We start from the raw sequence: 14,932 nt of genomic DNA, 5'->3' as shown, positions 1-14,932 counted from the left end.
CCAGATCTCTGCTACCAAGCTCCCATATCAAATGAAAGTCACATGATGGTGATGGCAATGTTTTTCTTCCTAGCATCCTGATTTGGGGTGGGGAGAGTTTTGGGCAGAGAGGTAACCCTCCACCAGTAATGGCTCTTACCCTGCCCAACTAACCAGCTTGTCAACTTCTACATCTGCATGCGATGTCAATGACAGACACCTGAATTACTGGCAAATGCTGAAATGCTGCTAACATTCACCACAACTTAGTGAATAGTCTCTATCATAGACCTAGATTACCCTACATGTGCCCCTTTCAAGCACTTTGGCACTACAGTAGGTAGTGCCACATAATACCCACATTTGTAAGAACTCGCTTGTTTAGTGTGGCAGTGGAACATTGGAACTCCCTGCCTATTGAGAGAAAGCAAGCACCTTCACTGAATTCTTTCCGGCACCTGTTTAAAACATTCCTGTTTAGACAAGCCTACCGAGATGCTTAGAAAGTTTCAGTATTTTAACTTATTTATGTTTTCAAGTAGGGTTGTAAATTTTCATGGAATTTACTGTTTTATCGTTTGTAAACCACCTTGAGGGTTTTTGTGTGTTTTTTAGAGTCAAGTGGTACATAAATAAACGACTAAACAACAACAAGTCCAGAACAGCAGGGAATATTTTCTTTTGCCTTGCATCACCGCAGCCTCCTAAATGTGTGTGCATTGCAGAATTCAGTGCACCACTTAGCCTTCACTGGATCAGAACTTGGTTTGTTGATAAATTAGCATGTGCCATTAAGGTAAGACGGGGAATATGCAGGAGAAATGATTTTGAGGCGATATGGAGGGTGTTTGTAGAATTTGTACTATTAACACAGAAAGGGGTCAAACCATCGCAAGAGGTGTTGAAATTTTGGGAGGCTGGATAGCTGGAATGGTCTTGGGGGTGGGGTGCACATTTTTATTCTTATTTATTTATTGTTATTACTTTGTCAAAATAAAATAAAAAGATAAAATAGAATGTAAAAAATGTAAAAAATGTATAAAATGTAAATAAAAGAATGGGCGGGGAGAAAAAGGAAAAAAAAGGGGGGGAGAACTTGGTTTGTGTGTGTGTGATACACTTGGAAGACATCCTACTGAACTCAGGTGGCTATGATGGAGCAACATCAAGTTGCTCTTACAAAAATTCCTTCTGGAACATTCCTCAAGCCCAGTGTCATATGACGTAGCTAAAGTCTGCACTTTAGCTATCAAGGAACGTAAATCCCTTCTATTGAATGACACATTGCAAATCCCTTTTGTGTAATTGTTTTATTTCTGGTGATGTTATTGCTGATTTTCTTTCCTTTTGGAATAATGTTATTCTGTATTGCTGGCTTTTGCTGTAATAAAAACTGAACTGAACTGAGTACAGGCGTCCTGCTACTTTTGCGAGGTTTACATTCCAGGCCCCCGCACGCTTAAGTGGAATTGTGTGAAGTGGGAGACCCTCTCAGCTCCGTTTAGACGCCCTCTCTACGGCTCTCTCTTCAACCCATACCAAAAATTATGTACCCAAAATATATCGAAGCTTTAGGACATGCAGGAGGTTGGAGAACACACTGTGGCTGCATTAATCTACACATGGGCTCTTAGGCAGGGAGCCTGAGCAGCGTAAACAAAGCCTCTGCCCTCACTGATGTCCTCTTTAGCCTCTGGGGAGAGTCTCTCCAGCTCTTTCCCAGCTAGTGGCGGAGCAAGCCAATCGGGTGCCTGGGGCTACGCCTGCGGGTGGGGCCAGCTGCCCACGGGGCGGGGCCAGCTGGGGCAGAACACTCTGCGGGGCCTCCGAGGAGTCTGCCTGCCTCCTGCCACTCAGCTGCCCGACGGACTGTTTGGGCAGTGTGGAGCCTGCGGGCGCCCAAGCCACCACGTCACTCCCAGGAGAGATGTGTGGCTCGGGTATGCTGCTGGCCCCACGGTGAGTGCCACCCGGCATTTTGTCCACCTGGGGCAGACCGCCCCCTTTCTCCGCCCCTGCTCCCACCATTTCCAGGTTTGAAACAAATTATTGAATTATTTAACTATAAGTATACGTGGCTACATGCGAGTCGATTGTGCCTAAGTGGGGGAGGGGGAGACACTTGTACCTTATGTGTGCAGTCTTGGTTGGTTGGTTGGTTGGTTGCTTATACGCACATGTACACAAGGGGGTCTTCTGACCAAAATGAAATTGGCCTAAGTTAGAAGGTACAACAGGGAACCGTTCCCCTACCACATAACTGTGGGGAACACATAACAACGCCACAGGGTTTTGCAAACTGTCTGGAAACTCTCACCAGCGTAGCTTAGACTGGGGTCAGCAAACTTTTTCAGCAGGGGGCTGGTCCACTGTCCCTCAGACCTTGTGGGGGGCCGGACTATTTGGGTGTGTGTGTGAATGAATTCCTATGTCCCACAAATATCCCAGAGATGCATTTTTAATAAGAGCACGCATTCTACTCATGTAAAAACACGCTGATTCCCAGACCGGCCACGGGCCAGATTTAGAAGGCAATTGGGCCCGATCCGGTCCCCGGGCCTTAGTTTGCCTACCTATGGCTTAGACTGAACAGGATTGTTTGCTGAAGTATCTTGACATCTTTCTTGCAGCTGCTATGAAAATGACAACGTTTAGGTCAAGGTCTTAGGGCTGGCGCTCTAATTTGCAAGCACTTTGTAGAGAAAGATATTAAAATGTGGAGTGAGAGCAGGTTTTACTGGCTTCTGGGGGGGGGGGGTCCCCTACATTTTATGCAGTAACTGTCTGGAAGATTGAAAGTGAAGAAATAAAATCAGTAAAGAGCACTCTCAATACGGGCACATAATTCAGGTTCATGAAATTGGTAGCCACACAACTAATTCCACGCACCCAGAGAGACTTTATGATAGCATTTGTGTTCCTCGAGCAGCAACCCAACCCCGACCCCAAACTGTATGGAAACCTACTGGCAAATCCTTGTGCATCATAACCCATGACCCTCAGAAAAAATAAAAAATTAAGAATTAGAAAAGAATGTATCAACTGGTATGGTTTGATTGAATGAGAAGGTTCCCTTTCATCAAGTGTTCTGTTAGTCAACATTACCCTATTATCACAAGACTCTATGCAGAGTTTACCCATTGAAATTACCCATTGAAATTAAAGGACCTAGGCTCATCACATCCATTTACTTCAATGGATCTACTCCAAGTATTACTATCGGTTGATTTTTTAAAAAACGATCCACTGGATTTAACCCACTAAAAATAGCTTTTTTGTGTGTGGAAAGAAGCAAATGAATATTTTCCAAACCTCCAGTATTCTGTCTCCTGACTGCAAGCGGCCATCTTTAACTGCTGCGCCACGGGGTAAAATGCTTTTCACAAATATAGGACCGGGACCGTGAACTGAAGAGTCTCTGGTTACCACAGTGAAGCCAAGTCCTTCGGGGCCTAAAGTGCAGACACACACACACAAAAATTGAATCTCACACTACTTTTGCAGCACCTTATTCAGTGCTGGATTTACGTATAAGCTAAACAAGCTATAGCTTAGCCCAACAGAGGGGGCCCCCCAAAAAAAAGTAAAGAAAAAAACTGGATGTACATTTCCAAAATATCAGATAAAAAACAAATAAAATAAAACCTACATCCAGCAACAGTGTTTTGCGTTGTGTAGGCTCCTATTTTGTAAGTCATGAGTCCTGCCTGCTAGCCTGCTCCCTAAAATATCACTGGTTTGCTCATTTCTATATACCGTGTTTCCCCTTTTTTAATACGTAGTCAAAAAGTAAGCCATGGCAGCATTTTTTAGTTTCAGTGAAACATAAGGCACCCCCCGAAAATAAGGCATACCTCCATGCCGTGTAGAACGAGACCGCCGAGCGCTCCAGCCAGCCAGCGGGACCCAGGCAGCCAGAGGGGCCTGGAACTGGCTGCTGCTGCAGCAGCGAGCGCACGGAGCGCCTGAGCCAGCAGCCTGGCCTCTCTTTTTTTTGCCTGCCGCCCCGCCACCGGAACCGACGGCTGCAGAGCGGAGCGCTCCGCAGCGCCGGGCGGAGCGCAGCGGCCTGGCCTCTTTATTTTTATTTTTTTTGCCTGCCGCCCCGCCACCAGCAGCTGCAGAGCAGAGTGCTCCGCAGCGCCGAACGCTCGGAACACCCTGCAGCAGCCTGACCTCTTTTTTTCCTTTTTTTCCTGCCGCCCCACCACCGGAACCGGCAGCTGTGGAGAGGAGCGCTCTGCAGCCCCGAGCGCTCGTAACGCCCTGCAGCCCTGGGCGGAGCGCAGCGGCCTGGCCTCTTTTTTTTCTTTCTTGCCTGCCGCCCCGCCACCGGAACAGGCAGCTGCAGAGCGGAGCGCTCCGCAGCGCCGAGCGCTCGGAACACCCTGCAGCGCCGGGCGGAGCGCAGCGGCCTGGCCTCTTTGTTTTTATTTTTTTTGCCTGCCGCCCCGCCACCAGCAGCTGCAGAGCAGAGCGCTCCGCAGCGCCGAGCGCTCGGAACACCCTGCAGCAGCCTGACCTCTTTTTTTCCTTTTTTTCTGCCGCCCCACCACCGGAACCGGCAGCTGTGGAGAGGAGCGCTCTGCAGCCCCGAGCACTCGTAACGCCCTGCAGCCCTGGGCGGAGCGCAGCGGCCTGGCCTCTTTTTTTTCTTTCTTGCCTGCCGCCCCGCCACCGGAACAGGCAGCTGCAGAGCGGAGCGCTCCGCAGTGCCAAGCGCTCGGAATGCCCTGCAGCAGCCTGGCCTCTTTTTTTCTTTTTTGCCTGCCGCCCCGCCACCGGAACAGGCAGCTGCCTTGGTGCCTGGAACCGGCTGCTGCTGCAGCGCCGCACAGAGCGCCCAGCAGCACCCCGAGCCAGCTGCCTGGCCCCTCCGAGGAGGCCTTAAGGTACAAGACATCCCCTGAAAATAAGACACCGTGTGTTTTTTTGAGTAAAAAAAACAATAAGACGGTGTCTTAAAAAAGGGGAAACACGGTATAAGGTGCCTACATTCTGCATGTGCAAATGGCTTTAGATACCTATTACCATATAGCATATATTCAACACAAAAAACAGTGACAATTTGTTGTTGACAAAGGACAGCTGGACATATAAAGGGCCCCATTACTTTCAGTAGCTTAGGGCAGGCACCCCCAAACTTCAGCCCTCCAGATGTTTTGGACTAAAATTCCCATCATCCCTGACCACTGGTCCTGTTAGCTAGAGATCATGGGAGTTGTAGGCCAAAACATCTGGAGGGCCGCAGTTTGGGGATGCCTGGCTTAGGGCCTCATCAAACCTAAATCTGGCCCTGACCTTAATCAAGTATGAACACAAATACTGTGGCTACAAGATATGAAAGTCCTTTTTAAAAAACATCAGGGGAAGGTTTAACCATAGCTGCCAAGTTCCGGCCTGAGAAATGAGGGACTGGACCGGACCGGAAGTAGCAGACCGGAAGTAGCGCTGCCGCCATTTTGGAACTGGGCGGAGCATGCTCAGAAGCTACTTTTGATGCTGCTCTGCCCTGTTCCAAAATGGCCGCCGCACCAGAGGTCGCGCTGCAGCCATTTTGGAACTGGGCAAAGCAGCATCAAAAGTCGCTTCTGAGCATGCTCCGCCCAGTTCCAAAATGGCCGCCGCGCCAGAATAAACTAGGATACAACAAAAAAAAATCCGTTTTTTCGGCTGGGGACAGCTGGAAAAACAGGGGTTTCCCGGGGAATACGGGAGACTTGGCAGCTATGGGTTTAACTGACCTTTCTTGAGATCTATCCTTATCCTTTTTGCATTCCTCTTGCTGCCGAAACCCATCAGGGGCGATAAGGTGGGTGATGATGGCTTCCTACCAACTCTGGAAAAGCTGGGACTCTTGGCAGGATGCACAGCAGACTCCAGATGGTTTGTTCCGGACAAGTCCACTTCCCTCGCCATTGGCTTTGGATAGATGGGAGGCGGAACCTTTGCCCTTGAGACTTGCTCCATGTTATCTGCCGGATATAAAGGTGCGATGGCGGACTTTTCATATTGTTCACGGCTGTGTGGAGGAACCACTTCCAAGAGGATCGTCTGGTATTTCATGGCTAGCCGAAAGATATCTTGCGCTCTTGAGAAAACAAGACATAGGAGGAACACGTGAAGATCTGGGAAATGTAAGCCATGCTAAATGCACACGGGGAGAACTTGGAAGCTGCTTTGCGGAAAAGGCTTTTAAAGATCATTTCCAAACCATTCCTTTTCGTTCTCATAAAAACTGTTGTCGCTTTGCAGTTGGCTTTCTTTGACAAAAATCTTTGTTCTTTTCCACTTTTATAGCAACTTCAGTTTACAGAGCTCTAGCCTCATTTTCTGCTCAAAATTGTGAGACAAGCATTCCTCACAGTGAGATAGAAGGACCTATTGTTATCAAGGGAGCACCATAGAGGAACAAGGATTTCCATACAAACCCAAAACTGTATCCACTGCAACACAATGACTCCCCAAAGTACTACTGAGTATGTGTGCAACTTGTGGTTTTTAAAAAATAAAAATAAAAAATATATATTTTCATGTGGATAAAAATCAGTAATTCCAAAGAAAGACCTATTTTCGTTTTACACAAAACACATGCTTGATCACAACAAACGCTTTTATTTTTGTGTGTGTTAGAGAGAGGGGGAGAGAGAGAATTCTTTTTTGGTTCACATGGGATTTCAAAAATAAAGTTAAAAATACAAGGAACAAAAAGGAGCTCGCAACAATAAACAGATCACTAAGCAAGAGAAAAAGTAAATCCATCATATTTCTTAGAATATATCTCTTCTCAGATCTCACCACCCACCATATTTAATAAATACATGTTTTATGAATAACTTCCTTTACATTTTTACACATGAGCATTATAATTTCAAAAACTACTGCATGGGGAAAAAATCTTTTAAAGCACTTCTTTAAAAATCTAAAATTCTGGTAAATGCTGTATCCCTAATTATTATATTACCTGCATACAAATATTATAATAATAATAGTAATAATAATAGTAATAATAATACAGTGGTACCTCGCAAGACGAATGCCCTGCAAGACAAATTTTTCGCGAGGCGAATGCATCTTGCGATCTGATGGTGACTCACAAGACGAATTCGTTTTGCGAAAAATTCGTCTTGTGAATTGCGGTTTCCCATAGGAATGCATTGAAATTTAATTAATGCGTTCCTATGGGCAAAAAAAAGAAATTTCAATGCATTCCTATGGGAAATCGCAATTCGCAAGACGAATTTTTCGCAAAACAAATTGACTCACGGAACGAATTAAATTCGTCTTGCGAGGCACCACTGTAATAATAATAGGAGATAAATCAGCAGAAATTCCTTGAACAACACTAAAAATAATAATCAAGAATAAAGTAACTGGCTATGCTTTAAAAAGTAATGAATTGATCTAATGAATTGCGAGACCTAAAAATTCCAGCAGAAATAAATTTATAGCCTACTAAGCTACCTACAGCAAGCATGCCGGCTTGCCACCATGACTAATGGGACCAGCGTGCACATGCTGATGTGTTGTGCACACGCCTCCTCCCTTACACGCATGACGTGAGCATGTTGCACGGCATGTGCATGTTGTCATGGAATATTGAGAGGGCCTGTTCCCCTCCTTAAAATTTTTGGGGAGGCCTTTGGCCCCTCCTTGATGGCACCCCTGACCTATAGGTAACTCACCCAAAAAGGGTTTTCTTTTTTTTAAACAACAACAACCCAGATTAATGAAATTATTTATATTTTATCACTCGGATCAGGTTATGAGTCTCTCAGTTGGATGATTAAATAGCACTTTTCCAAGTGGCTAATAAAACGTTCCGCTTACAGCCAGTCTCTACAGCAACAGAAGATCAGATATTCTATCCCCAATGTGACTCAACTAGAATTCTATTTTGTTTTATTTTACTCCATAAGCTTCCGAGGCAGAATTGTAGTCTTTTAATTATAGCCAACATTGTAAAACTGACTTTTGAAAGTCTGGATTGATGTGTGCTGCATAAATTCCTCAGGTTAAGAGAATAAAACAATTCGGCAAAACTCACTGTGCAAAGGTTTTATCTGCAAGTTCTGTGTCGTTAATTTTCACAATACACTCATTTTCAAATAAAAGTCCATCCCTCTTAGTTCGGCTGTTCTCCTCAATGCCACGGATAAAAAGCCCTAGAATCCTGAGGGTAGGAATGCAAAGTAAGTTATTTGGAGTTACCTAAATTAGATAATGAATTTTAAAGTCCTGCTCGCAACTACTCCCAGAAGGCCTCTGGTTGAGCACCGGATGGAAAAAATATATTGACAACACAGTAGGCTAATGGGGAAGAAACGAGTACATCAGGAAAAACATACATTTCCAAATGTCAGTAAATTAGTATCATCATTTACTTCATCATTTTCCATCACTTACTTCATTTCAATTCATTTATGAATCACTTCCCACAAAACATCCCTTGTTTAATAATGCTGATTTTTTTTTAGTAAGAATGTCTGTTAAAACTTGTCTGTTCTACATTTATACTCCAATTCCAAATACTTAAGGAAATTATTCAAATGATTTGTCCGTGTTTATTTTTTTGAGTAAGAATGTCTGCTATACTTCTTTATTCTGCATTTATATTCTGATTCCAAATTCTTTTAAGATAATTTTCAAATGATTTTTTGTGTGGCTATCACCAGGAAGTTCCACTTAAATGCAGTGTCAGACATCAAAAGTAAACTTAATCATGGTTTGAATAAAACAAAATAACAGAAGCAAGGAAATTTTCAAAACTACATGTTATACAAACCCTACTGTAACCAACATAATAACCCTATAGTTTTATATGATAGCCTCTGGTCTTAAATACTTATTTGAGATGTGGAATATAGACATGTGGATTGAGTTAAGTGTTTTCTGGCAACATAAACCCATTACTTCCTTATTTTTATTATGTAGCGTCTCAACATTAATGTCGTTTTATTGCGTTTTAAAATTTTTAATTTCCTCTCTTTTATTGTGTAACATTTATATATGTATACACATACATAATTTAAATTCTTTCAATTAAGTGAAAAGACAGAAGTAGGATGCTGATTGTTCACCAACACCTGACTCAAAGCATTTAAAAGTAGACACAAACGCTTAAACAACTATTTTTATCAGTATTATTTTTTTTGGGGGGGTGTCAAAAAACCTCTCTGTATTAGCACAAAGAACTCCACAACATACTTCTCAGTATTAAGAGTAAGGAGCTCAAAAAACTTTAATGACCTCTCTTGTCCAATTTAAAATCTATTCGCAGCCAAATAACGTATACAATTCGCAACTTGTAAATATGCTCAATTTGTTTCAAATACAAATGTTCTGCAAAAATAGTAGTAAATTCAGCTGAATGTCACCAAAATCTTTCATTCGAGGCAGTTATGCAAACATTCTGCTTGCCTTTCAAAGAAGCAACTTTGCCAAATCAGGCCTCATAGCATTTGTCAACAAAAATATGAAAGAACAGACAAATTAACCCAGAGTAGGCTTTTGGGACAGTTCTTTAATACTTGCTTGAAGAGAGAACTGATCAAACATTGTTGTATTCAACATAGCGTTGTAAATCCATGCACAACAGGACTGCCATCATTCTAAAATTATTAATATTAATAGTAATAATTTTATTATTTCTACCGTGCCCATCTAACTGGGTTGCCACAGCCACTCAGAGTGCCTTCCAATATACCGGTATATAAAAAGATAATAAAATATCGCACATTAAAAAGCATTCTGCACCCTCTAATTTTGTTATGGGGGTTCCCCCAACCCTCTGGGGGAGATTTACAGATGACACAGGGCACCTACAGAGGGGGAAAAGTCCTTTGCGTACGAGCAAGTTGTATTCAGACATAACGTTATGTATGAATGCTTTGTTCCTAACTTCTTTCGAGTGGCGAAACAAACAATGAGAGCTTGTTCACACGTAATGCTAAGCCACCCAACTGTTTTGTTTCCTTACTTTAGAAAGGAAGGAGCAATGTGGGAATGCTTAGTCCATGGGTAGGCAAACTAAGGCCCGGGGGCCAGATCCGGCCCAATCGCCTTCTCAATCCGGTCCACGGACGGTCCGAGAATCAGCGTGTTTTTACATGAGTAGAATGTGCCCTTTTATTTAAAACGCATCTCTGGGTAATTTGTGGGGCATAGGAATTTGTTCATTTTCGCCTATAAAAATATAGTCCGGCCCCCCACAAGGTCTGAGGGATGGTGGACTGGCCCCCCGCTGAAAAAGTTTGCTAACCCCTGCGCTTGCACGAGCATACAGCCTGTGGACAGACTAAGTTCCTCACCATTGTATATAACTGGCATTGCATCTGAATGCAAGCAACCAAGGAGTGTGCAAACTGGGAGATTATTCATCGGGGTGTTGTTGTTGTTTTTTAAAAGTGCCAACTTTCACGTGAACAATACTTAATGGAAGCCCTTCCCTGTGTCGATTTAAAGGAATCACTCTGAATTTATTTATATTTAAGGCAGAAAGGAGACTGACGTATCACTTGTCAAGGCTGGAGTCAGAGGCAGGTCAGCAAGGTATGTTGTCAGTGAAACAGCATACAACTCAACAACCCTTTCCAGTAGGTCTTGCCACTAGGGGGCAGTTGCCAGGACTGAAGGTCCCTGCCTTCCAAACCTCTCTAAGGCTTCTCGTCTCCCAGATATTTCCCGAGCAGTGTCAAACTGCGTCTGTGCAAACTGCTTGTCACAGCAGGAGAGGGAGACTTGTGGGATTCTCCAGCAGTCCCTTGACCACCCCCCTCCTCTGCTTCAGATTCAGAGTCTGAACTGCTCCCTGTCCCAGGCTCTTCCTGCTCACTGAACCCTGATGTCCATTCAGTACGCGGGACCTGCTCCCAATCTTCACCCTCCAATCTCTCCTCGGTGTCCCACCCCCATCCTCCTCTGGGGGTTCCCTTGGGGGGGGGTTCACCGGCTGGTGCCCCCCATCACTCCTCTTCGTCCAGCCAGTCCCTGACATCATTTGTCATCCACAAGACTGACAACTATACAGGAGTGGTCCCAACAAACTAATAGCAATAGTAGTAATAGTAAAAGTAATAAGTTTTATGCCACCCATCTGACTGGGTTGCCCCAGCCATTCTGGGCGGCTCCCAACAGAAAATAGTAAAAACACTGCTTCCGAGTAACATTCTTCAAGGACCTTGCAGGTTTGCACACTCCTCCATACACTGCATGCATGGTATTATCTAGTTAGCATTTGCAAAACAGCTTCAAAATTTCCATTTCAAACTCTAGATTCAGCTACCTGTGAGTTGCGTTAGCACTAGGGTGTAATTCAACATGCCTGCTCATGCTGACAAAGGGAGGGAATTTACACAAAAGGGCAAGGAAGCATGCAAGACCATGGTTAAGAGATTAGGAAATGTTGTTTCTTAACAGACCAAATACATCATGAAAACCATACCCTGAAGTAAAAATGTTGATAAGTCTTAAACCGAGGTGCAAAGGTTTGAATCTCTTAGTTTAAGGCATGTGAGCAACAGCTGACCACCGTATTAAAATGATCAAAAATAGGATAATCAAGGGAAAAACCATATGGTATTTTTTTATATATATGGCAAAATGTTCTGCAAGGGGGAACATAATTTAATTTAGATGTCATCAAGCTGATTTCTATTTAAGGGGTTACAGATATGAGAGACAGATGGAATACTGTTCTGGGCGCCACAATATAAGAAGAATGTTGACGAGCTGGAATGTGTGGCGAGAAGGGCGACCAGGATGATCAAGGGTCTGAAAACCAAGCCTTATGAGGAGCAGTTGAGGGAATTGGATATGTTTAGCAGAGAGGAGATACGATAGCCATCTTCAAATACCTAAAGGGCTGTCACAGGGAGGATGAAGAAAGCTTGCTTTCTTCAGCTCCAGAGGAGGGTAGGACCCAAACTAATGGGTTCAAGTTCCAAGAAAGGAGATTCCTACTAAATACCAGGAAGAACTTTCTGACAGTAAGAGCTGTTAAACACTGGAACAGACTCTCTCAAGAGATTGTGGGCTCTCCTTCCTTGGAGGTTTTTAGGCAGAGGCTGAATGGCCATCTGCCATGTATGATCTAGTTGAGATTCCTGCATTGTTGGGGGGGTGGACTAGATGACCCTCGGGATACCTTCTATGACTCTATGATAACCAAAAGGGACACAAACATCTTCTCCTGTTTTCTTACACCTTTGAGCCACTTCAGCGTACAGTGGTACCTCTACTTACGAATAACTCTACTTATGAATGTTTCTACTTACGAATGGAGCTCCGTCCGCCATCTTGGATGTGGTTTAGATAGAATTTTTCTGCTTATGAATTTTTAGATAGGGTTGCTTCTACTTATGAATTTTTTCTCCCAATGCATTCCTATGGGATTCGACTTTTTTTCGACTTACAAATGTGCGTTCGGAACGCATTAATTTCGTAAGTAGAGGTACCACTGTATCTACAATCAACATGCTTATGCATAAGGTGTTTCGGACAAAACAACAACAACAACCACCGAGTTTGTTTTCATAAGAATGGCAATGAAAATCCTTACCTTCCACTTAATGATGAAATATATGGTACCACGTGGATCCCCAGTGGGCCACCTTCCCCGGAAATCTCTACCGCTCTTGTCAAACCACTAAGAAAGAGGAGGGGGAAACAGACATGGTTACATTCAACAAAAATCGGAGAACAACGGTCTCCCTAGGAGGCCAGCCTACCACCAACCTTGTCGTTGTTTCAATGCCAGGCAAAGATGTTTTCATTTTCCTGGGTATTTGGGCAACATCCATGATTCGTTTTTTGTATTGCTAAAACTGTTTTTATGTTCTTGCTTGGCCATACATAGCTTTGAGGCTGTTGCTTTTAAAGTTAGAAGCTATACAGTAATGTATTAAGCCTAAACTTTAAAAGAGATCAAGACAAAAGCAGCTGTGAAAGGTCAACAAAAGTAGAATAGTTCCGCTTCAGCCCTGGTCTCATTGACACACATCTTCTCCTTTATTCTAGTATTGGTTCTGCAGTGTGGGGCCTTTTGGATTCATGGATTCTCCCCAGGAGATTAAAAACCCTGGAACCCATGTGTGCAATAATAATGGTGGCTAAAGTATTTTTTTTAAAATACTTGTGCTACAACACCTGAAGTGGGTTCATGTGGAGGTACTACTTATCTGACAATGCCCCTTCTATACAGTCGTGCCTTGCTTCTCAAACGCCTTGTGACTCGAACGTTTTGGCCCCTGAAGGCCGCAAACCCAGAAGTGAGTGTTCCAGTTTACGAACATTTTTTGGAACCCGAACATCCAACGCGGCTTCCACAGGTAGTTTATGACAGAGTGCAGGAAGCTCCTGTGGCCAATCGGAAGCCGTGCCTCAGTTTTTGAACATTTTCGGAAGTCGAACCAACTTCTGGGACAGATTCTGTTTGAGAACCAAGGTGCGACTGTAATGAAGTTGGAATAACGACCTGCTCCTGATCTGCCGTTCCTAGACGTAGTGATTGCATCTCTTTCCCAAACATATTCAGCCCAGTATGGGATGTCTCTCAAAACCGAAAGTTTACTTCCGCCTCTGTGTGATGTCTTGTACTTGTCTGGACAGCCATCTATTAGTGCACACTTGACCACAGCAGCTCTTTCTTCCTGTTTTGTTCCCCGTTTCATTTCCTGCAGGGTTGTGGATTTAATCAGTGGATACTGTTCTGTGTTGATTGACACAATTTCCTGATTATCACCTCCCCTGTGCTCTCATATGCCATGCTCAGGTGTCCGTCACTGCTAATCATTTTCTAGGATCTGAGCCCCGCCAGGTTCAGGATGGGAAATTCATCAACAGCATTAACTGAAAAGTTTTGTGGACATGAAGTACACTTTTATCCATGATAGGTTATGGCAGGCATAGGCAAACTCGACCCTCCAGACTACAATTCCCATCATCCCTGACTACTGGCCCTGCTAGCTAGGGATCATGGGAGTTGTAGTCCCAAAACATCTGGAGGGCTGAGTTTGCCTATGGCTGACCTGTTATAAGCTAACCACGAATGTGGTGATCTCTCTCTCAGCTGCTGTTAGACCTGGTTCACCTGGTGATCTCATACTAGGACCTTGGGCAGGCATCCCCAAACTTTGTCCCTTCAGATGTTTTGGACTACAATTCCCATCTTCCCCGACCACTGGTCCTGTTAGCTAGGGATCATGGGAGTTGTAGGCCAAAACATCTGGAGGGCTGCAGTTTGGGGATGCCTGACCTTGGGGATAGTGGCTGCTGGGCTTCTTGCCTTCTTCTCTTCTACTTTGGTGATCCCTCGTAGCTGTGTAAGATTGTCTTCCGGGAACACGGTCTTAACAGCGAGTCCATAAGTGACTGTGGAGGCCAATTCTGGATCCACACGTCCTTCCACAGAGGGGACATATGCTCCCACAGGGTGGGAGTTGATCATGGGGAGTGCCTTCCTCTTAGCTCGTTTCTCCCTTTCGCCCTGAGTTCGAGTGTTTGCAGAGGTGAAGAGCAGGGACCCAATGCAAGTACTTGCCAATCTGCATAGTATTAGTTATGTACAAGATAACTGCAGGCTCCCATGTGTAGGCTCCCAGGTGAACTGCACGAAGTAGCTGTTTGATAGAGAAAGCTTATTTTCTCCTGCTCTGGAGGGTAGGACCCGAATCAATGAATTCCAGTTACAAAAAAAGAAGATTCCGGCTAAACATCAGGAAGAACTTTTCTGACGGTAAGAGCCGTTTGACAGTGGAACAGACTCCCACAAGAAAATGCAGACTCTTCATCTTTGAAAGTTTTTTAAGCAGAGCTTGGATAGTCATCTGTCATGGATGCTTTAGTTGAGATTCCTGCATTGCAGGGGGTTAGACTAGATGGCCCTTGGTGTCCCTTCCAACTCTATGATTCGAATGCCGCTTTGGAATGTTCTTCCTTCTGCTATGCAGGATGC

The 14,932-nt window shown here is 44.2% G+C and overlaps 1 protein-coding gene across 2 annotated transcripts in view; it reads right to left on the bottom strand.

Annotated features, from left to right (window-relative positions):
- PARD3B (par-3 family cell polarity regulator beta) overlaps positions 1-14,932 on the bottom strand; it is a 539,269-nt gene that overhangs the window by 369,014 nt on the left and 155,323 nt on the right. For both annotated transcript variants that reach the window (XM_060281957.1, XM_060281959.1), the window contains exons 6-9: positions 12,539-12,625; positions 8,027-8,152; positions 5,724-6,070; positions 3,292-3,431 (exon numbers count right to left, since the gene is read on the bottom strand). In XM_060281957.1, coding sequence (XP_060137940.1) covers positions 3,292-3,431; positions 5,724-6,070; positions 8,027-8,152; positions 12,539-12,625 — 700 coding nt within the window. The remainder of the gene's footprint in view (positions 1-3,291; positions 3,432-5,723; positions 6,071-8,026; positions 8,153-12,538; positions 12,626-14,932) is intronic.

The sequence above is a fragment of the Zootoca vivipara genome, chromosome 1 (assembly GCF_963506605.1).
Source record: "Zootoca vivipara chromosome 1, rZooViv1.1, whole genome shotgun sequence".
Classification (NCBI taxonomy): Eukaryota; Metazoa; Chordata; class Lepidosauria; order Squamata; family Lacertidae; genus Zootoca; species Zootoca vivipara.
This window is presented reverse-complemented; position numbering and strand designations above follow the sequence as displayed.